Here is a 23,231-nt window from a genome sequence, read left to right on the forward strand (position 1 = left end):
ACAGGGCAGCTATGTTCCAGTAGAAGGAAAGACAAGGTTGGCAAGGGAACAATACCTTGGAAATTGAAAGATGTGGTGATTTTAGTCAAAAAGAAAGATGAGCCACATATAAGCTTTGGCTGGCTAAGTGAAACAGTTTTTCAAGATTATAAGGAAGCCAGAAAAGAACTTGAGGGATTGAGGTGAACCTGGAGGGGCCATTAAATGTCCCGAGTAAGTCCGATTAAGGAGAATCTGAAGGCATTTATCTATAGATCAAGAGCAAGAGGATAACTGGAGAGTAGGTAGAACCACTCTATGGTAAAGGAGGGAACATGTTCTTGAAGATGGAGGATGTGGGTGAGGTTCTAAATGAGTATTTTGTAAGGATGGGGAGATCAGTGTGGTTCTCATGTGTTTAGGCATTTAAAATCAATTAAGGTAGTGTTGAGTCTTTTAAAGAATATTATGGTGGAATGTCGCCAGGGCCTGATGGGATATTTCCCAGGTTATTGAGAGAGAGAGAGATGAGATGAGATTGGTGGGGCTCTGATCAATATCTTTGTGTCCTCTCTAAGCACAGGTGAGATCTCAGATGACTTGCAAGTAGCTAATGTTGTTCCATTATTCAAGAAGGGAAACAGGGATAATCCTAGAAACTGTAGACTAGTGTGTCAGTGGTGCGGTGATTACAGGAGAGAATTCTGCTAGATAGGATTTTTGAACATTTGGAAACTCATGGCCTGATTAGGGGCAGTCAGTGTAGTATTGTGTGACGCAAATTGTACTAACTTGATTGGGGTTTTTAAGAAGGTAATGAGGGTATTGAAGGTAAAGCGGTGGATGTTGTCCATGTGCATTTTCGTAAGACATTTGAGAAGATCCCTCATGTGAGACTCTTCCAGAAGATTAAATGCATTAGGTTCACAGTGACTTGGCAGTTTGGTTCAGAATTGCCTTATCCATGGAAGACAGTGGGTATTGGTATATGGGACTTATTCTGGCTGGAGTTTTGTGATGAGTGGCTTTCTACAGGGGACCACATGAGGCCTGCTGTGTGATCTGTATAGAAATTTAGATGGATGGGTTTGTAATGTTGCAGGTGATATAAAAATTGTTGTGGATATGGAGACTGCTGAAAGATACAAGTTCAGTTGCAGATATGACCAGAAAAATGGCCGCTGGATTTTAACGTAGCCAAATATGAAGTATTGCACCTTGGGAAATCAAATGAAAAGGGACAGTACATTGTGAATGGCAGGATCCTTACCAGTATTAATGTGCAGAAAAATCCTGAGGGCCAAGTCCATAGCTTTATGAAAGTGGCTTTGCTGGTTGATAGGGTGTGCATAGAAGGCATATGGCATGTTGGCATGTTTGCATTTATTCATTGTGTAAATGAGTTCAAAGGTTAGGAAAATATGTTGCAGCTTGTTTAAAAACTCAAGTTAGGCTGCATCTGGAATATTGCATTTGATTCTGGTTGCCCAGGAGGATGTTGGGGCTTTGGAGAGGGTGATTCAGAGGCTTTGCTCTATGCTGCCTGGATTAAAGGGCGTGTGCTATAAGGAGAGGCTGGACAAACTTGCATTGCTTTATCCAAAACACCAGAAGTTCAGGTGAGATATGATAGAGGTCTGTAAGATTGAGGCGCAGAGATAAACATCTGTTATTTTTATCGCAGTGTTCAAATGTCCGATACCAGAGGGCATGCATTTAAGGAGAAAGGGGATAAGTTTAAAGGGGTGGGGCAATGTTTTTTTACACACAGGTCAGTAGGTGCCTGGTTGTGGTTGGTGGTGGAATAAGGGCATTTGAGAGGCTCTTCGGTAGGCATAAGAATGTACAGGAAATGGAAGGATATGGACATTATTTATGTAGAAGCAATTAATTGAGCATTTGATAATTAATTAGCTCAGCACATCATGGTTTGAAAAGCCTTTTCCTATGCTGTATTTTCTATGTATATTGATCTAAAACAGCATTCAGATCTATTTTCAAAGTAAACAATGACAAGTAATGGAATGCTTGTTGGGTTTGACTATAACCATTTTTTGCAGAAGTCACCAAATGTTTTAATACTTGAGTTTCTTAGTTTTATTTAACATACATTATATCTGCATAGTAGACAAAAGAATGAAAAATAACAAGGATTTTCATTTACATTAACTATTTGCCACTTGGGCAAGTTCATATTATGTATTGATAAAGTTCATATTATGTTTTGGAGCCTTTCCCTCTGAGTCAGTAGGTTTAGTGCTACTTGAGCAGAGAATCTGAAGTTCTCTTGAGTGCATGCAGATGGAATGCTTTTGAATGGATTGTGGTAAATATTGTTTATTAACAGAAAATGTTTACCTGTCCAAGTGGATGTAAAACATCACCATGTAGTATTTCATAAGGGTGGGAAAAACTCTCCATGTTGTGTGCTATATTTATCCGTTGATCAATTTCAGTGAAATTAGATTTGATAGTACGTCACTGTTTTGAGAGTCACTTTAAATCAAATTAGCACTTAAGGTCTGAAAGCTTCTTGCAGTGCATGCTGCCTCATCTGGCATTCTGGTGAAGTGGATAATGCTCATCTACTGGGCAGCAAAATGAAGAATTGTTGAATCTTATTTAATTGTCTTTATTTTTATTATATTAAATTTCTTAATTGTTACTCCAACTTGACAGGTCTTGCGTGAATTTTCAGAGTTGGTTCAAGATGCAGAAATCTGCAGAGTAGTTTTTGTTAGCTTCAGGCATCTACATGGTAGAAACAATCATTCTTGTATCATGGGATAACTGGAATAATATGAACTAGGCACACAGTATGCCACAGGCTGTTGTAAGGCAAGAGGAGGGGGGAGGAGAAAGGTACTCAGTGGCCATTGCTGCCCAGGATATTAAAGGTATAATTTTGCAGCTGAATCTTAGTAAGGGTCAGTGAAAGCTTTATCTGTGCTTCCACGTGAATGTCCTTGATGAAATATGCCACATAATCACAAGGGTTCAAACTCAGAATGGGACAGTGAATGTATGGCCAGTAACTGTTAATGAATTTTTATACATTAGGCTTTTTCTAGGGTGGAGCTGAAAATACTTAAAACATCTTACAGTGGCCATTCATAATGGTTACAAATTTCATTTATGTAGAGAGATAATGGAGACACCAGAGTCTGCAACTACTGTAATCTAGACCAATAAGCAAACTGCTGGAGGAGCTCAGTGAGTCAGGAGCATCTGTGGAAGCAAAAGGATGGTGAACTTTTCAGGTCAAGACCCTGGACTGTGACTGAGAAGGTCTAGAGGAGCCAGCTGGTATAGAGAGTTGAGGGGGAGGGGTAAAGCGGGAGCTGACAGTTGACAAGTCAGTCTCAGTGACAAGGCTTTGTTGGACAGATAAACCCAAGTGAGAGGAGGGGAAGTTGTGACAGCAGCTGGGAAATTATTGGAGACGGTGAAGGGCTGCAGATTATAGAATCTGAATTTTGAAATAAAGGTAATGAATGAGGCCAAACTAGAGTGATGCAGGGCAGATGGGAACAGTGGGGGTAAGAGGAAGAGATGAAGTAGGTAGAGTATGGATGTAACAGGCAAATGGAACGAGGTCAGGCAGAGGAAAGAAAGTTGGTAATGGAGCTGGGTGGCGGGATTAGGATTTGGAATGAAGGGGATGAGTGAGAGGACCTTGGTGGATAAATTCAAATTGAAATAAATGCAAACCATTTCAAGTCCCCTTCCCATTCCCAGACTGACGAGTTCTTGGCCATCTCCACTGCCAACAGAACATCACCTCATATTCCATTAGGGTAATCTACAATCCAATGACATGAACATTGACATCTGCAAGTGTTAAACTAACTCACGCCCCTCTGTTCCTTTTTCTCTCCTTCTCATGCACTCAATCAACTCTTTCCCCCATACTCATTCGTCATCTGGTTCCATCTGCCTCTCTCATCCACACATTCTATTCACTCGATTCCCTCCTTTTCCTCATTGTTCTCAACTGTCCTGCATTCCTCCCCTCTATTGTTTTACTCATAACCTTTCTTATTTTTATATCATTTTCCATAATCTGCAGCCCCTTGACATCACCAATCACCTCCCAGCCTCTCTTGCTTTTTCCACATCTCCCTTCCACACTTGGCTACAGCTCTCGGCTCACCCTACTTGTTCAGCTCATACCAGATATCTCCCCTTAACATGACCTGAAAAACTGATTATCCCTTTCCCACCACATTTGATGCATGACCTTCTGAGTTCCACCTGTATTTTGTTTTCTGCTTGAGGTAGATAGGTAATGTGGCTGTATAAGGTGAATCTTTTATTATTTATGTACAGGATGAGTGCATCAGTTTCAAGACCTATAGATAATTATGTGTTAGAATATAATGATGAAGGTAGAGTCAAATGGAGATTATCAGGGTGGGGCTTGCATATGAAGGTGGTCCAGCTTAATCAGTGGCCTTTTTGCCTCCCAGGTGCCAGAGTCTCAGGACATCGTGGACTGAGTCTTTAGCAGTCTTAAGTGGGTGGGGGGGGGGAGGGGGGGTGAAGAGAGGTGAACAACCAGAAGTTGTCTACGTAGATACCAATGACATGGGTAGGAAGAGTGACGAGGTTCTGTAAAGTGAGCTCAGGGAGTTGGGTACTAAGTTAAAGGGCAGGACTGTCCTTTACAGAACTCACTTTACAGAACCTCGTCACTCTTCCTGTTCTGACCTGTTCCGCATGCTAGTGGGGCCAGAACTAGGAAGATCATAATAGTTTAACATGTAGCTAAGGAGTTTTTGTTATAGGAGGGAGGACATCAGATTTTTGGATCATTGGGCTCCCTTCCAGGGAAGCTGGGACCTGTATAGAAGAGAGGGTTTGTTCCTGAACTGAAGTAATATCCTAGCGGGAAGGTTTGCTACTGCTGTACAGTGAAGTTTAACCTAGAGTTACAGGGGGATGGGAACCAGAGTGCCATAACAGATAGTAGAGATGTTGTGAAGACATATGTTGTTAAGACCTCGGACAAAGTCAGTAATCAAAGGGTTGAGCATAGTGCGACTAATGTTTGGAGCTGTGTATATTTCAAAGCAAGTATTGTAGGAATGGCAGGTAAGCTCGGCATGGATCAACAAATGGAATTGTGATATCGTACCCATTAGTGAGGGCAGGAGGGGTAGGACTGGTAGCTCAGTATTCTGGAGTTCCATTGTTTTTAGATGTGACAGAATGAAAAAGATTAAAGATGGAGGGGTGGCGTTAGTAGTGATGGAAAATGTCATGGCAGTGCTCAGGACACAGTGGAGTACTTGCCTCGCGAGGCTTTATGCTGCAACTGAGGAATAAGAAAGTTATGACCATGTTAATGGGGTTATATTGTAGACCACCCAATAGGATTTAGAGGAACACATTTTTAGAGAGATTGCAGACAGTTGCAAGGTTGTTTTCAAAGTAGTAGGTAATTTTAATATTTCACATATTGACTGGGTTTCCCATATTGTAGATGGAATAAAGTCTGTCAAATGGGTTCAGGAAAGTTTCCTTAATCAGTATGTTGCAGTCCGAACAAGAGAACTTGTGATTCTTGATCTGGTTTTCAGGGATTGAGACAGGTGACAGAAGTTTGTGTAGGGAAACACTTTGCATTTAGTGATCATAATGCCATTAGTGTCAAAGTAAATATCGATAAAGATAGATCTGGTGTGCAGGTTGAGATTCTGCATTGGAGAAAGGCCAATTTTGATAGTATCAGAAAGGATCTGGCGAGTGTGGATTTGGGCAGGCTGCTTTCAGGCAAAGTTTTACATGGTAATTAGGAGGCCTTCAAAAGTGAAGTTTTGAGAGTAGAGAGATTATATTTGTCTGTATGAATAAAAAGTAATGATAACAGGTTTAGGGAACCTTGGTTTTTAGAGATATTGAGGCCCTGGTTTAAAAAAAATAAAAGGAGGTGCATAGCACGTAGAGGCAGGTAGGAACAAATAAAGTAGTTAAGGAGTATAAGAAATGCAGGAGAACACTTAAAAAAGAAATCAAGATGGCTAAGTGAAGGCATGAGGTTGTCCTAGCAGACAAGGTGAAGGAGAATCCTAAGAGATCCTACAGGTATGTTAAGAGGAAAAGTATTGTAAGGGACAAAATTGGTCCTCTGGAAACTCAGGATGGGAATGTATGCATGGAGCCAAGAGATGAGATTGGAAATGGATGTTTTTGCATCCGCACTTACTCAGCAGATGCGCACAAAGTCTATGGAAGTGAGGCAAAGCAATATCGAGGGCATGGACTCTATACAGATAACAGAGGGGGGGGGGGGGGGAGGTATTTGCTCTTGAGGCAAATCCCCAGGGCCTTACAGGGTGTTCCTTCGCACCCTGTAGGAGGCAAGTGCAGAAATTGCAGCAGCCGTAGCAAAGATATTTACATCATTGTTAGTGACAGGGAGGTACCGGAGGCTTGCAGGATAGCTATTGTTATGCTGTTCAAGAAAGTCTAAAAATAAACCAGAAAATTGTAGGCCAGCGAACCTGACGTCACTAGTGGAAAAGTTATTGAAGAGTATTCTAAGGGACTATAAATAAGTGTTTGGATAGACATGGTCTGATTAAGGATAGTCAGCATGGCTTTGTGCATAATAGGTCATGTCTAACCAGAGTTTTTGGAGAAAGTTACCAGTAAAGTTGATGAAGACAAGGCAATGAATTCAAAGAATACAACTCTAAGATTCTTCTTCACTGGATAGCCATGAAACCAAGAAAAAAAAGAACGGTAACACAATCATTGATACCAAAGTCCCTCTCCCGTGCATGAAACGCAAGAAGAACATTAACCCTGAACCCCCTCGTTCCACACAAAATGCAGAGAGAACATCAGCTTCCAAATCCTCCTCTCGCTGCACAAAGAAACTGCAAAATAAGCAACAAGAGCATCAACCCTGTGGCCCCTGCCCCCCCGCATGAAATACCACAAGAACATTGACCCCGACACAAATAAACGAGAAAAGGTGGGCAAAAAGCACAGAACTTAAAAAAAAAACTTCAAGACTGGCACAAAAGATCTGTAGACTATAGTCCAAATCCATATCCATATCCTAAATGCAGAAAACCTCAGTAACTTCTCTGGGCACAGCGGGAGGCTACACAGGCTCCCCTCTCCGGCAGCAGAGCCATCCCACCAGCGATCAGAAGGCAGGTAGCTAATGCTCATCTTCCACACTTGCTTCGATATTTCAGACTCTCGTTGCTTTAATCAGTGAACTGGAATTGAACATCGGTTCCCCACCCCCTGCACTCCCCCTCACAGCCTCCTCACCTTGAAGCTTGCTGCCTTTTGGAATCCTGCAGACAACCAAGTGCTGGAGAGCCCAAATGATCTCCAAATTGCAAATCACAGGCTCTAGCAGTTCCAGAAGCACATTCAAGAAGACACAAAAGCTGTCAACGTGGCCTTGATTTAGCAGGGCATTTGACAAGATCCTGCTTGGGAGGTTGATCAGAAGGTTCAATCACTTGGAATTGAAGATGCACTGGTAAACTGGATTTGACATTGTCTTTATGGGAGGAACCAGACAGTGGCAGTAGATGGTTGTGCCTCTGACCAGAATCCCGGGTGACTGATGGAGTGCCCTAGGGATTGGTGCCAGGTCTTTTGTTGTTTGTCATCTAAATCAATGATCTTGATGGTGATGTTAATTAGATCAGCAGATTAGTAGATTACACTAAGACAATGAGGAAGACTATCAGAGTTTGCAGAGGTATCTGCATCAGCAGCAAAAATATTGGGACCACCCTCATTAGGTCTTACACAGAGAATGGTAGGGAACTGTGAAGTGCTGTAGAAGAAAGGAATCTGGGAATACAGGTCCATAATTCATTGAAAGTGATGGAATCATAAAGAAAGCTTTTAGCTCAGTGTCTGATAAATCAAAAGTATTGAGTATAGATATCGGGATGTTACATTAAACTTATATAGGGTGTTGGTGAGGATTAATTTTGGAGTATTGTGTGAAGTTTTGGTCACCTACCTACGGGAAAGATTTAAATAGGTTTGAAGGAGTACAGAGAAAATTTACAAGAATGTTGCTGGGACTGGAGAAGATAAATTTTAAGGAAAGATTAAATAGGTTAGGACTACTCCTTAGAACACAGAAGACTGAAGCGAGATTTGATAGAGATATACAAAATTATGAGGGGTTTATATAGAGCAGGCTTTTTCCACTGAGGTTGGGTGGGACTACAACCAGAAGTCATGGCTTAAGGGTGAAGGATGAGATGTTTAATGGGAACATGAAGGGAAACTTAAGTCTTAAGGTTATGAGAGTGTGGAATGAGCTGCCAGTGCAAATGGTGCATGCAAACTCAATTTCAGCGATCCAGAAAAGTTCGAATGGACACATCTGTGCGTATAGAGTGTTATGGTCCCGGTGCAGGTCAATGGGAGTAGGCAGTTTAAATGGTTCTAAAGTGTGAAAGGACCTGTTTCAGTACTTTTCTATGACTCTATCACCTGATAACTGTTGGACAAGTAGTAAGGCCTGGGTCCTTCTCATACTGCATGCCTGCCTTGCTCTTGGTCACATCCTGTAATCCAGTTCATAGAGTCAAAAAGAGTGAGTTGTAAAGCCCCCACTGAGTAAATCTGATCCATTAAAGACCCATTAACACTAATTATGCATTCATCCCATTTCTATTCTGTACCTCCACCCTATATTCTCATCAACACCCCTCCTCCTCCCTCTGCGCCCCCCAATCAGCACTTTAGCAGAATTTACAATGGTCACCTACATGTTTTTGAGATATGTGAAGGAATTGGAGTAATCACTTTGAGAATGTGTGAACTCCACACAAACAGCACCTGCAGTCAGGATTGACTCTGACTCTAGGACCGTAAGTCCTGGGAGCAGAATCAGGCCATTCAGCCCATTGAGTTTTCTCCGCCCTTCAGTTATGGCTGATCCTGGATCCCACTCAACCCCAAATACCTGCCTTCTCACCATATCATTTGATACCCTGACCAATTAAAAAACAATTAACTTCCATCTGAAGTATATGCATGGGTTCGTCTCCACTGCAGCCTGTGACAGAGGAAACATCCTCTCCATAACCACCCTATATAGTCATAGAAACATAGAAAACATACAGCATAATACAGGCCCTTCAGCCCACAAAGCTGTGCCGAACATGTCTCTACCTTACAACTACCTAGGCTTTACCCATTGCTCTTTATTTTTCTAAGCTCCATGTAGCCATCCAGGAGTCTCTTAAAAGGCCATATCGTTTCCACCTCCACCACTGTCACCGGCAGCTCAGTAAGTTTCAGTGAGATCCCCCTGCATTCTTCCAGTCCGTACAGGCCCAAAGCTGCCAGATTCTCCTCATATGTTAACCCCTTTATCCCCGGAATCAACCTCGTGAATCTCCAATGACAACATATCCTTTCTGAGATATGGGGCCCAAAACTATTGACAATATTCCAAATGTGGTCTGACTAGTGTCTTATAAAGGCTCAGAATTGAAAATACACTTGGACTAAGATGTTAACTGTCCTGTGCTATCACCAGTGGGATCATCAGTTGATTTGCCTTCTGATTTGATCTGTCTTCAGGAGTTTCGGCCCACTTATGATCAAGACTCCCTCGAGGTGGTGGGCCAGCAGTGCTAAAGCACCACCTCCCACTGGTGAGCTTAAAAACTTGGCATCTGCCCCTATTAGAGTTGTTGGTCACTTCCATCCAACAGATAGTCTACTCTTCGGGTGTCTATGCAATTACTGAAGGGTTTGCAAAACATTGTCCAACTTTCTGCCCCTCTGGACGTACCTGGCCCACACCCATGATGATCCTGTCTCTGCTACCTCAGCTACAGCCCTGCTGGTTGACTTGATCCCTCTTCTAAGGAAGTCAAGATCATGCAGCCACTTCTGGAGAGTGAATGTAATAAAGCCACGGTAACCTACTTCAAATGGATAGCATGAGACCTTCCACCCTCTGTCTCTGCACTCTGATCTTAATTCTGCATATTTGGTTAACATGCACTCATGGGCTTCATCAATGTTGTTTTCTCGGGGGACTATGAGTTCACCAATAGCTACTTCTCAACTGGTGTTAGACCATACGATTATATCTGGACGCAACTTGGTGAAAGCTATTTGCTCTGGGAAACTGCCTTTCTCATCCAGATCGGCCTTGACACACCAATCATTGGCTGAAGAAAGTATGCTTGATCATGGGCCTGCGCTGTACACCCTTGACTTGGAGCCTTCTTTCACAAATGATATGCGATGTTCTGTGCAGCATGGGACATGAGATAAGTTGTGCTACAGTACTCTCTGCTCAACCGCTTCTGTTACAACTTTGAGAGCATTGTTATGTCTCCAAGTGTACATGCTGCTGGAAAGATTGACTCTGCATGCACTCAAAATATGATGAAGTGTTTCGTTCTTGCCACAAGCAGCACACCTGTCTGTCTTACCTTCATACCAGGTGCTGAGGTTGGCAGGTGTTGGGAGCAGGTCGTACGCTGCTCTGCATAGAAAAGAAATGCAGAGCGGTTCCATCTGTCACAGAACTTTCCAAGATAGATGTCGTTGTTCGACGCTTTCCCACCAGGTTCAAGCCCCTTGTTTGGCCAGCATTTTCCCCTTGCTTTTATATTCTATTCCCCTTGAAATAAATGTCAACATTGCATTTGCCTTCTTTACCACAGACTCAGCCTGTAAAATAACCTTCAGGCAGTCTTGCACAAGGACTCCCAAGACCCTCTGCACCTTTGGTGTTTGAACTTTCTCCCCTTTTAGATAATATTCCATACTATTGCTACTTGTACCAAAATGCACGATCATACATTTCCCAATGCTGTATTCCATCTGCCACTTTGCCCATTCTCCTAACTTGTCTAAGTCCTCCTGCAATTTTATTGCTTCCTCAGCACTACCTACCACTCCACCTATTTTCGTATCATCCACAAACTTTGTCACAAAGCCATCAATTCCATTATCTAAATCATTAACAAACAATATGAAAAGTAGCGGTCCCAATACAAGCCCCTGAGGAATACCACTAGTCACCAGCAGCCAACCAGAAAAGGCTCCTTTTATTCCCACTTATTGCCTCCTGCCTGTCAGCCATTCATCTATGCATACAGGTATCTTTCCTGTAATGCCATAGGATTTTACCTTGTTAAGCAGCCTCATGTATGGCTTATGATAGCAATCCTTCCAGCTGTACCACTTTTCCATACTACAGGGCTAATTATCTCCTGCAATAATACATTCACGCAACTTCCTCATTTTGAGACTTTGCTGGTTCCCAATCTTATATTCAAGCTCATCAATTCTTAAGTTCAGGTCACAGATGCTTCCAGCAGATGAATCCCAGTGTTTTGTATCATCTTACACCGGGCAACTTCAATGCATCAACTACTACCATGCTGTCTTGCTCGCCATCTGCTCTGATCTTCATGAAAGTGGTATACCAGTGCTTGAAGTGTAGAAAGTGACCCTCTTACTCTGATCCATTGTCATTGGCAGTTTTTTTTGCCTCCCTACTGTAAACTTTTGTTTATAGAGGAGAGTAGGGTTATTAATGCAACCAATTGAAATATTTGTCACCTTTCTTTGCAGTCTGTCACATTCTGCTGAGAAGAACAACATATACAATTAGCATGCTATTTCTGGTAGCAATGTAATTTAAATATTTTGTAAGCATTTCTTTATCTGGATGACTTAATGACCAGTGTGAATTATAATTCATTAAATTTCTGCCATCTCTTTTCATTTTTTTTACTTTCCATTTAACTGAATGGTAATTCTGATGTGATAAAATATGGATATTTCCACAGCTGGTCAAAAAAAAAAGAATTGGGTATTTACAGCTGATTATCTAGAGTTGCAAACGCAGAAGATATTTTTAATCTCTGACTTGTATGACATGAAGTTTGTTGTTTTATAGCAGTGGTTACATGCAAAGCAATAAAAATGGCTACAAATTACCAAAATAAATAAGTGCAGAAAAAGAATACTGAGTTGGTGTATGGACTGCTCAGAACTTTGATAGTGGAAGGGAAGAAGCTGCTTAAAAATCATTGAGAAGTCCTGAATCCTATATCACAACATTACTTTGAGAAAATTACTAGTTGAATACTGACAACAGCACAATGTGTGTGAAACGACTAGAGAAGTTAAGCTCTATGTAAAATGCAAAAAGATGTGTCACAGAAGTTTTTTTTTGTGTCAGATGGCCATGGTGAGATTACAACTGATGATCCTAACTTTAATCGAAGCTACGTAAAGAAGAAATTAGAACATGGCCTTTCACGCATTTGGCAGGTCTGTGCTTCAATTCCAACAACTTTTTTTTTTACTATCTATTAAATGTTTTTTACTTTTGCTTACTAGGAATTATTGCTGTTCAAAAGCATAGTGTTAGATTTTGTCTTCTAAGTTACTGTCATTTGTTAGTGGAGTGCAAATTGCTTTACTTCATGTATTTAAAATGCATATACCTTCATGCTTGCTTTTGACTTTCATATATAACTTCAATGCCTGATTATTGTGGACCACATAAAATCACTTAATAAGAATGATGTTTTGGATTTTAAACTGCAAAATCTTTGATGCTTGGGGATAGGGAGCAGTGGCGGAAATCATTATTGGCAGAGATTGATGGACTCAAAGATGCATGATAAATGTATCAAGGAGTCTTGAGGTAGAGCACGGTAGCTCTGCAATGAACGTTTAAGGTATAATTCTTTTTTTTGTAATTCAGAAATTTTTTTATTATTTATTGTTATCTTACAATGCAGCACAGCATATCATAGAGCAGATACAGTACAGCATATTTACACAGCCATCCCACAACAGGAAAACATATAAAACTAAGAGACAGAAAAAAACATCTAATTTAAGTTTAAATTAACATACAACCAAAATGGATCCCATGCATCTTGCACTTTTGCCTCACTGTTAATTCTTGGTATAATTCATTTTTTAAAATTACCAAAAAGCATTATTTCTTTCTTTCTACATTCCCTGTTTATTTTGACATGTGTAATTAAATTTATTACAATGAATAAGACTTAGTTCTGATGAATTGGGTGAAAGATGTATTGATTGTATGTCATATACCAGTACTTAGTGTATGAATGCATTCAGATTGAAAGTGTTCATTTTAAATTTAGATCTTTAAGTTGCTTGAGAATTAATTAATTTAGACATCAAGTAAAACAGAGTGGAAATATGCCCTTTGGCTCGACTTATCCACATTGACCAAGGTAGTTGTCTATGATAATGTCATTTCCAGCAATTGGCCAATATTGCCCAATTCTTTTCCTATCCATGCACCTATCCAAATGTGATTTTTTAAAAACTCTAATTTTACCTGTTTCTGCCACGCTATCTAGTAGCTTGTTCTATACGTCCATCATCTCTTTAGAGGAAAACCTTGCGCCTCAGATCTCCTTTTAAATATTTCTCCTCTTGCACTGAACTTATGTACTCTAGTTTTATACTTCCTGACCCTTAGAAAGAGGTTATCTTAGTTAAGGCTATCTACCTTAACTATGCCCTTGATAATTTTATAAATCTTTATATAGTCACCCCCTCAGCCTCATGTGCTCCACAAAGACCAATCACAGCCTATCCCATCTTTCCATGTAATTAAAGCTCTCCATTTCAGGCAAAATCCTGTTGAAGCTCTTTCGCGAACTTTTTGGTACAACCTCATTCTTTCTATGTTGTGGTAATCAGAACAGCACACAATATTCTGAGTGTTGCTTAACCAGTGCTTTCATACAGTCATAGAATTATACAGGTGAGAAAGATATCCTTTGGCCCTATTGGTCAATGCTGACCATGATATGCCATCATAGATAGTTATACTTGCCAGCATTCGACTCATAACTTCCTGAACATTATCAATCAATATACTTGTCCAACTGTCTTTAAAAGTTGTGAACGTACCTGTCTCAACTGCTTCCTTTGGCAGCTCAGTCCAAATAGAAACCACCTTTTTGTTTAAAAAAAAAAGTTGCCCCTCAAGTTCTGCTTAAATCTTTACCATCTCTTAAACCTTTACCTTCAAGTTCTTGGTTCCTAACCCTGGAAAAAAAACTGAGTGTATTCATCCTATCAACGTTCATCATGATTTTATGCACCTCAATAAAAATCATCTCAGTCCCTGCATTCCTAAGGAATAAAGTTGTAACCTGACCAATTCTCCTGATAACTCGCTCCTCCCAGTTCTGGCAATATCCTTAAATATTTTCTACCTTTTTTTCAAGTTTAATAACATTGTTCCTTTAGCAGGGCAACAAAAACTGAGCATGGTTCTCCATTTGCAGCTTCACTACTGTCTTGTACAACTGCACCATGAATTTCCAATTTAAAGCCCTGATTTATGAAGGCTAATGTGCCAAAAACTCCCTTCATCAGCCTGTCTATCTGTGACTCCACTTTAAATTAATTATGCATTAGTAGTCCAATGTCCCTCTGTTCTATAACACTCGGCAAGGCCCTGCTGTAAAGTCCTACCTGTATCCGACTTTCCAAAATGCAATATTTTGTACTTGTCAGAATTAAAGTACATTTGCCATTCTTCAGCCCACTTGGCTGATAGAGATCCCCTGTAAATTTGATAACTTCAATGTCCACTGTTCCCTTCATTAATTTTCTTTGTAACCACCTTAAAAAAACTCTTTGTGACATCCCACTGTTCTTGTTGCCATAAAAATGAAGAAGCTACATCTTGGGATAGCAGTAGTAACTTCAAATCACTTTAGGCAAAGTCAAGCAAAGATGCAGAAAACTTCAGTATTGCCCACCTAATTGCCCTATCAGGCACCTTGAATTCTAAATTTGGCAGTGTCTATGGAGCTTGCTTTGACCTCATGAACCAATTCTAAACCATAGACATAAAAGTGAACTGATGATATTAAATAAATTTGTGCAGGTGACTCATTGCTCAGCCTTGCCAAAGGTTGTCATGTAGGAAGTTTGCTGATACTCGTCTTATTTACTGAAGGCTGGCATTTTTGATGGTTACTAATTTTAGTATTTTATTGCACACAGTACTGATGGTCCACACAAAAGTACAATTTACCCTGTAATAAAATTGCTAAATTATCCTTAAATAGAATCTTTCACATGGTTCTACTTGTGGTTATAGATTCAGTTCAGTTTTCTTAGATGGATCAGGAAACTTTCATGCCTAGTTGGTGGTGTTGTAACACCAGCTTGTTTTAAATCGTTGAGTTTTTTTGAGAGCAGGGAAGGGTAATTAGATCTACCCTTGTGATCTACCCTCAAAGTTAAAATTTAAAATGAGTTCATATTAGTTACACACTAACAGTAGGATTGTTTTTTTATAGGATGTTCAGTTAAAGGCAAAGACCTATTTGCTTGGAACAGATTTATCCAACTTCAAGTATGATGATTTTATTTTGGTACTGGACATTATTAGCAGGTATTGAAAATGTACTTTTTCCAAACCAGCCCTATGTTTGATTTAATACACTTGCATTTATTAAATGAATTTTAAACTTCATTGTTTACAAACCAGATTGATGCAAGTTGGTGAAGAATTTTGTGGCAGTAAATCAGAAGTTTTGCAGGAGTCTATTCGGAAACAAAGTTTGAATTATTTTAAAAGTTATCACAGGTAAAAAAAATGTTTTCATTGGAATCTAATTACATATTTAATATTTTTGATCAGCTGTCAAATACTTTGCTATAATAATGAAATGTTTTACAGTCTTATACCTCTAGTCATATTAATGGTAGTTTTTTTTGCTCAGAACTGTTAAATAGAATTTTTTATACATTTGTTGGTTTTTTACTGTTATTTTGCTAAAATGGAGAAGAGACAAAAATCCATAAAATAAGCATTCATTATCTAGAACCACTAATGTAGCACTAACTTAGACCATAAGACATAGGAGTTTTCTTCCTCACCACTATTTGTTCCTCCAAGTATTTTTGTATCATCAACAAACTTGACCACAAAGCCACCAATTCCGTCATCCAGATTGTCAACATAACGTGAAAGGTAGCGGACCCAATACTAATCACCGTGGAACACCATTAGCCATCAGCAGCCAATCAGAAAAAGCCCTCTTTTAATCCCACTCTTTGCCTCCTGCCTGTCAGCCAATCGATGCTAGCATCTTTCCTGTCATACCATGGGCTCTTGTCTTACTCAGCACCCTCGTGTGTGGCATCTTGTCTAAGACCTGAAAGTCCAAGTAAGTAACAACCATTGACTCACCTTTGTCTATCTTGCCTGTTACCACTTCAAAGAAGTCCAACAGATTCGTCAGTGAAGATTTCCCCTTAAGAAAAGCATGCTGACTGGTTTATATTATTATGTGTCTCCAAGTATCCCAAAACCTCATTCTTAATAATAGACTCAGACATCTCAGATTATCGGATATCTGTGCGTTCGCATTTTTTATTTTAATGATGGCTATGTTACTGCCAGAACATTCTGTTTTGTCGAAACTAGTGTGCTTTTATGCTGTCATTTGTTTTGTGGTTCATATTTATTTACTGAGAAGATGTTTTTAGATCTTTTGGTGATGACTAATTTTGCTTCCTTTATAATTGTATGCTGTGGTTTAAGTTTGGGTCAAGTAAAGAACTCAAAACAATTATTTTACAATGTGGTTTGTATAAAGGGAAATGAAAGGACAGTTTCTTGATATTTGCTGGGTCATTCTCTGAACCACAAACCATCTTTTTGGTAGAAAGTAGGATTTGTTTGCTTGGTTTTAGATTAATTGTGTATTGTTTCTTCTTGAAAGATTGACACCAGCTACTTCCTATTCCTACACCCAGCCTTCATATCCAAATTTGTTTTCTCTTGGTGTAATAGAGGAAAATATGCAGACTATTCAACATCTCAGTTAGGTCATAAGTGAACAATATCTTTTTCTAGTTACTTTAATTCTTACTGCAGTCACCAGCGAGTGGTCTGTGTCATAGTCTGCACTGTGGTAGAAGCACATAACAAGCATACAGCCAAGGAAGAAGTGCCTGACTAGGATCACATCCAGCTGGTGCCAGTGTCTGGAGCAATGGTGTCTCCAGGAAACCTTGTGTTGAAACTTAGTCTGGAAGAATGAGTAGTTGATATGTAGCTTATTTATATATTTAATTTTGAGTTACAGTGGAATATGCCTTTCTGATCCTTCAAACTGTGCTGCCTCAGTAATCTCTGATTTAACCTAGCCCAATCATGGAATGATTTACAATGTCCAATTAACCTATTAACCAGTATGTCTTTAGACTATCAGAGGAAACTGGAACACCTAGAGAAAAAACCCATGCGTTCTATGGGGAAGACGTACAGACGATGTCAGAATTGAAATTCAAAATCCAATGCCCTAAGCTGTAATAGCGCCAAGCTAACCGCTACACTACCATTGAAAGCCCTTGTCCCCTCAGACCAAGATGGCACCCTTTCAAATCCATCAGTGGGGAAGTAATCACAGGCAGGGGCAAACAGAGGAAGAAATGAATCAAACATTACTCTGACCTCTACTCCAAAGTGAATATTGTCACCACTTCAACCCTGGATGTTATTGAGTGCTTGACAACAATAGAACTGGATGCAGAGCTGATCCTAGAGGAGTTCAGCAAGGTATTGGCAGCTTTGCTTTTGGGAACGTACCAGGCAATTTGGGATTCCCCTAAACCTGCTCAAGCACTGCATGACTACACTACATGGTTGTTTGTCAGTGTTGGCAAGAAGGAGCTGTACCACGGGATATGAAGGACACCAAGATCATTACCCTCTACAAAAACAAAGGCAAGAGAAGCGACTGTGACATCTATAGAGCATCTCCTTTTTGAGTATTGTGGCAAAGTCCCTGCCTGAGTTTTCTAAGTCCATCTACTGAAATTGGCTGAATGTGTCTACCCGGAGTCACATAGCAGCTTCCTTGCTGGTAGGTCAATTGCGGACGTGATTTTCTTTCTCTGCCAACTGCAGGAGAGATGCACAGAACAAAAGAAGGCCCTCTGCCTTGCATTTATTGATCTCACCAAGGAGTTTGACTTGGACAGCAGAGACAGGCTTTTTCAGATCCTTTCCAAAGTAGGCTGCCTGTCAAGACTGCAGAGCATGATCAAATCCACCCATTCCAACATGAAGGGGACTAGGCAATATATTGACAGCTCTTTGGAGCATCTTGACATAAGCAATGGCATTAGGCAAGGCTGTGTTCTTGCTCAGCTCTCTTTGGGATCTTTACACTTCTATTGAAGCACACATTTGGCAATGCAACCAAAGGGATCTCCACACTAGATCAAATGGCAGGCTTCTTAACCTTGCCTACCCAAGAGCCAGACCAAAGTGCACGAGGCTCTGATTAGAGACTTGTTGTTGTTGATCGTGCGGCATTCGAAACTGACACTTCACCGGACCTAGAGAACTTGATGGATCACTTGTCCCAGGCCTACAAAGAATTTGGTCTATCAGCCTGAAAATGGCAAACGTCTTGGGACAAAACATGGAGGTACCATCAGTTCACATACGTGGGGTCCATCAGTAACAACGTTTCCTTGGATGCAGAAATTGGCAAGTGCATTGAGAAGGCTGCAACAACTCTTACCTGCCTCACCACATGAGTCTGAGAGAACTCCAAATACTCATTCAAAGCAAAGATGGTGGTGTACAATGCTTGTGTCACCAACATACTGCTTGATGGCAGCGAGACCTGGACGAAATATGACAAGCAGGAGAGAAGGGTTAACAGCTTCCATTTAAGATGCCTTCGTCGTGACTCCTGGAGAGAGAGTACCTAATGTTGAAGTTCTCTCTCATGCTGACCTCTCTAGCGTGTATGCCTTGTTTAGGCAGCATATGTTGTGTTGGCTGGGCCATGTCCGCTGCATGAAGGATGGCCACATCCTAAAAAACAACCGCTACGGTGAGCTGACTTTAGGCAAGAGAAACGCTGGTTGCCTGCAACTGTGAGACAAGGATGTCTGCGAGTGGGATATGAAGGTGCTGGACATCCAATATTGAGTCCTGAGAGTAACTTTCAGCCGACCACACCAGGGAGAGAAGCACCCTGAAACAAAACCTTGATTCAAGCAAAGAAAAATTCTTGAATGTGGCAGAAGACAAATGGGCCCGTAGGAAGCGAAGCTGAAACCCCAGCAGAGCTAAGAAGACCATTTATAGATGACATTTGCAACAGACTGCTACTCTCACCTTGGTCTCATCAACCATACACAGCGCTGCACCAGCAACCTAGAGCCAGGACAGAACACACATGGTTGACCTCAACCAATGGAGGACCACTGATCTTAGTTTTTGAGATCCCTTGCTTAAACATTTAACAATATAATTTAAATTCTTAAGCAGCTGCTTGTGAGGATATTTCAGATTTCCACTATCCATTGTCAAGAAGCAATTTCTGACCTAACTCTTGAACATCCTACCTATTATTTGTAATCTTACCCTGGATTTTCTCACCAGAGGGTCCTTTATTCATCAATATCTTTAATTGTAAAACCTGATCTACTACATCCCTTGAGCTTCTCTGACCAAAGGCGTTTGAGCCTAGCCTCTCAATCCGCCTTTGTATTATAACTTCAGCTTGAGATATCCAAAAAATTTCACATCCCATCTCCAAGCAGAACATTTATCACAATTTCCAGTTTATGGAATGGAATCTTAGCAACAGCTTGGAACCAAATTGCTGTCCTCCCAACTTCTCTTTCCAAGATGGACTTCAGACACCTGAACAGCTGCTGTCTGTACTGCTGCCACTACAGTCCATGGCAACACAGCAAACCTATTCATTATTAAATCAGCCACTTCATAAATATGAAAACATGCAGCTTTGGAACACAATTCTTTTGCCTGCTATTGTGTCATTAATATGGATGATTTTAGACACCTTTCAAAGCATCAGTTTAGAGGGAATCAAATGAGTAGCATCAAAACCGTAAGGAAAGCATTAAGATGATCCACAGAAGCATTAACCTATAACAATTGCATCACTTAAGAAGATACGTGGGTAAATAATCGGAAAGGATTTTTTTTCAGTAACATTTTAAAGTGAAAGATCTTCCTTTGTCACCAGTCTTTTTGCCTTTTTACCTTGAGCCCTTAACTCCTGATGGAGTCGTCAGGGCGCCGTCATGACAAGCTTTGCACCAGTCTGTTCCATCTGTCGTGGTTGTGTACCAGAGCCTAGCAAATGTTTTCCCTGTCCATTCTTTAATGTTGTCCGTCTATCTTTTCCTCTCTCTACCTCTCCTTTTCCCCTCCACAGTTCCCTGTAGGACGGTCTTTGCACGTAACGATCTTGATACATGGCCATACCATCTCAGCTTTCTTTTCTTCACTGTTGTGAGAAAGTCTTCATGGGGGAAATGTGGTGCTGGATGGTCTTGTGGACCTGCTCATTTGTGATGTGGTCCAAGTATGAGATGCCCAAGATGTTGTGATAGCATCTCATTTCCAATGCCTGTATCTTCCTCTGTAGCTTTGCTGTGAGGGTCCATGTCTCGCATGCGTACAGGAAGATAGAGAATATCAATGCATGCAGGAGTCTGATCTTGTACTTCATGGTGATGTTGCTGTCCCTCCATATTGTCTTGAGTTTGGATAGTGTAGTCATTGTCTGTGCCAGGACTTCTGGTCTTGAGCCTTCATCACTGATGATTGTCCCCAGGTATTTGAACTACACTGTCTCAAGTTTCTGACCATGGACTAAGATGTCTGTTGTGATGGCACCATTGGCATTTGACATGAGCTTGGTTTTCTCGGCACTTATTTCCATTCCAAGCTTTGTGGAGGCTCTGTCAAGATGGCTGACCAGGTTGGCCAGTTCGTCCTCTTTTCCTGCAAGTCCATCAATGTCGTCAGCAAATCTTAGGTTTGTGATGTTCCTCCCTCCGATGCTGACTTTGCCCACATGATCTTCAAGGGCAACATTCATGATCCGTTCCAGGAAGACGTTGAAGAGATTGGGGGAGAGGAGGCAGCCCTGACGAACACCTACTGAGGTATGGAACCACTCCCTGATGTTGCCCTGAGCGAGTACTACACTGGCTGCCTTGGCGTAAAGCTGACGGATTGTATAAATCAGCCTCTGCCCCATGTTAAATTTCTTCATGGTGGCCCATAAGGCATCATGCCAGATTCTGTCAAATGCCTTCTTGAGGTCTATGAAGACGTGGTAGAACTCTCTCTGGTGTTGAAGGTGTTTATCACACAGGGTGCAGAGATTGAGCAGATTTTCAACCTCCGCACCCTCAATTAACCAGTCAACTCCAGGTAAACATTTTGAATGATATTTTGCAAAGTTGATAATCATCTTCCAGCTCTTTTTTTTTCAAATGAAAATTTTAAACACTTCCTTTGAAACTGAGTGTGATAGTGTGGTTTTATTACTGGAAGATCCACATACAATTCTGAAACAGCTTCTTCCCCTCTGCCATCAGATTTCTGAACAGTCCATGAGCACTGCCTTGTTTTGTTCGTGCACTGTTTGTTTATTTTGTAGCTTATATTAATATTATTGTATTGTACAGCTACCGTAAGACAACAATTATAATATAAGACAGTGATAGTAAACCTGATTTCAGTTGTGAAATATTCAGAGATCTTGACAAACGATCCAGAAATGTGCTTTTAAATATTTCTGCTTTAAGCTTTGGAATTTCCTTCTGGGCACATTTTGCTGCATAACATCACTTTCTTTAAGGTATTCCTGAAACCCAGTACTTTTTGATTATTTACCCAAGTATCTTCCAAAGTGAGTCAATTGTTGTATGTTAATACTCCTGTGAATTATCTTGATACTTTACTCCAGGTTTTGATGCTCCCCATTTTATTGCCTAGAAAGGGATGCTTTGAAATCCTTAAGACATAGGAGCAGAATTAGGCCATCTGGCCCATCGAGTCTGCTCTGCCAATCAATAATGGCTGATCCTTTTTTCTCTCCTCCTCAACCCCAAGTCTTGGCCTTCTCCCCATAACCTTTGATGCCATGCCCAATCAAGAACCTATCAATTTCTGACTTGAACTGGCCTCCACATCTGCATGTGGCAACAAAATCCAAAAATTCACCACCTTTGGCTAAAGAAATTTCTCCGCAACTCAGTTTTGAAAGGGCGTCCCTCAATCCTGAGGCTGTAGCCTCTTGTACTGGACTCCCCTACCATGGGAAATACCCCTTACACATCTATTTTGTCTAGGCCTTTGAACATTCAAAAGGTTTCAATGAGATCCTCCCCCTCATCTTTCTGAATTCCAGCGAGTACAGACCCAGGACTACCAAATATTCCTCGTATGATAACCCTTTCATTCCTGGAATCATCCTTGTGAAACGCTTCTGGACCCTCTCCAATGCCAGCATATCTCTTCTAAGTTGAGGGGCCCAAAACTGTTCACAATACACAAGGTGAAGCCTCACCAGTGCCTTATAAAGCCTCAACATCACATCCTTGCTCTTGTATTCTAGCCCTTTTGAAATGAATGCTAAAATTGCATTTGCCTTCCTCACCACCAACTCAACCTGCAAAGTAACCTTTAGGGTGTTCTGCACAAAGACTCCCAAGTCCCTTTGCATCTCAGATTTTTGGGATTTTCTCTCCATTTAGAAAATAGTCCCCACAATAGACCATGCATTTACCGACATTGTATTTCATTTGCCACTTCCTTGCCCATTCTCCTAATCTGCCCAAGTCCTTCTGCATCCTACCTGTTTCCACAACACTACCTGTCTCTCCACCAATCTTTAGATCATCTGTAAGCTTGGTAGCAAAGCCATCTATTCCATCATCTAAATCATTTATATTCAGCATAAAAAGAAGCAGTCCCAACACCAACACCTGCAGACCACCACTAGTCACTGGCAGCCAACCAGAAAAGGATCCTTTTATGCCCACTCACTGCCTCTTATCAATCAGCCAATGTTCTAACTATGTGACTAACTTTCCTGTAATATCATGGGCTCTTAACTTGGTAAGCAGCCTCATGTATGGCACTTTGTCAAAGGCCTTCTAAAAGGCCAAAAGTACAACTTCCACTGCATCTCCTTTATCTATCCTACTTGTAATTTCCTCAAAGAATTTCAACAGGTTTGTCAGGCAGGATTTTCCCTAAAGAAAGCCATACTGACTTTGTACTGTCTTGTCCTATGTCACCAAGTGCTCCATCACCTCATCCTTAACAATCAACTCTAACATCTTCCCAGCCACTGAGGTCAGGCTAACTAGTCTATAATTTCCTTTCTTCTGCCTTCCTCCTTACTTATTTG

At 40.8% G+C, this 23,231-nt stretch overlaps 1 protein-coding gene across 2 annotated transcripts in view; it reads left to right on the top strand.

The window, feature by feature from the left end:
- vps50 (VPS50 EARP/GARPII complex subunit) overlaps positions 1-23,231 on the top strand; it is a 200,031-nt gene that overhangs the window by 107,659 nt on the left and 69,141 nt on the right. For both annotated transcript variants that reach the window (XM_059972546.1, XM_059972548.1), the window contains exons 14-16: positions 12,191-12,282; positions 15,321-15,415; positions 15,512-15,610. In XM_059972546.1, coding sequence (XP_059828529.1) covers positions 12,191-12,282; positions 15,321-15,415; positions 15,512-15,610 — 286 coding nt within the window. The remainder of the gene's footprint in view (positions 1-12,190; positions 12,283-15,320; positions 15,416-15,511; positions 15,611-23,231) is intronic.

Source organism: Hypanus sabinus, chromosome 6 (assembly GCF_030144855.1).
Source record: "Hypanus sabinus isolate sHypSab1 chromosome 6, sHypSab1.hap1, whole genome shotgun sequence".
NCBI lineage: Eukaryota > Metazoa > Chordata > Chondrichthyes > Myliobatiformes > Dasyatidae > Hypanus > Hypanus sabinus.